The 1,026-nt window shown below is 49.9% G+C and overlaps 1 protein-coding gene across 1 annotated transcript in view; it reads left to right on the plus strand.

The window, feature by feature from the left end:
* The first annotated feature begins 32 nt into the window (after positions 1–32).
* PLRG1 (pleiotropic regulator 1) overlaps positions 33–1,026 on the plus strand; it is a 15,342-nt gene continuing 14,348 nt past the window's right edge. Inside the window, exons 1-2 of the mRNA XM_009869387.1 lie at positions 33–122; positions 823–921. Of these exons, the coding sequence (XP_009867689.1) occupies positions 33–122; positions 823–921 (189 nt within the window). The remainder of the gene's footprint in view (positions 123–822; positions 922–1,026) is intronic.

Below are 1,026 nucleotides of genomic sequence, written 5' to 3' on the forward strand. Positions count from 1 at the left end.
CTCCGCCTTCCCGATAAGGAGCTGCGCGCAGGATGCGAGCGAGTGTTCCCCGCCGGCCTGAGGGCCTCGGCCTCGCCTGGGCCGGGGTGCAGGTCGTTGGGCTGTGTGGGCCTGGGCCAGCAGTGAGCAGCAGGCAGCAGTGTTGCTTTGCTGGACTGTTTACTGGGCTGTGTAGCAGTGGGGCGAGCAGCAATGGTTTCAAACTAGAACAGGGTAGATTTAGATGGGGTATTATGAAGAAGCTCTTTACTGTGAGGGTGGTGAGACCCTGGAACATGTTGCAGAGAGAAGCTGTGGATCCCTCATCCCTGGAAGTGTTCAAGGCCAGGCTGAATGGGGCTTGGAGCAACCTGGTCTAGCGGGAGGTGCCCCTATCCGTGACAGGGGGGTCGTAAGGTCACTTCCATCTCAAGCCATTCTATGACTTACACTGGATGCAGAATTGTTGTTGGGGTCTGGAGAGGTGATGCGCAAACTCTAGCGTCTTACTGGCTTAGGTAGTCAAGAAAACAGTAGCTTTTTTTTGTCAGGGCTTGAAAGTAAAGCTGGGATGAAGGCCACTGATTTTTATAGACTGTGGAATGGTGAATATCGTGCAGTTCTGAAGGCAAGTAGTGTTGTCAGTATATAAGAGGACACTAAGACTACTGTCCCGTGCAACACTGTTAGCTGTTTTCTGCAGAAGAGCATCTGTTAAAGTAGTCATAGATACCTCTTCCCTTTGCCCCAGGAGGCTTTGTGTTGCCTACAGCTCATGGCAATTTCAACAGCTGATGATGCTGAATAGTAATTAGCTGGTGTAATTCCTATCTCTTTCTTCAGATATGTGAAATTCCTAACCCAATTCCAAATGTTGGGGTTTCTTTTCACTTAATGCCTGGAGCTTGTAGAATCTCGCTGAGCCAAAGCGAAAATGTTCATGTAGGTGCTACTGAGTTAAGGAGGGTAACAGCCACTGCAAAATGGGTTGGTGAGTGGGCAAATAACTTCCAGGACAGGAAAACCAGAACCTAGAGAGCTCAGCAG

This window comes from Apaloderma vittatum, unplaced genomic scaffold, assembly GCF_000703405.1.
Source record: "Apaloderma vittatum isolate BGI_N311 unplaced genomic scaffold, ASM70340v1 scaffold35885, whole genome shotgun sequence".
In the NCBI taxonomy this organism is placed as follows: Eukaryota; Metazoa; Chordata; class Aves; order Trogoniformes; family Trogonidae; genus Apaloderma; species Apaloderma vittatum.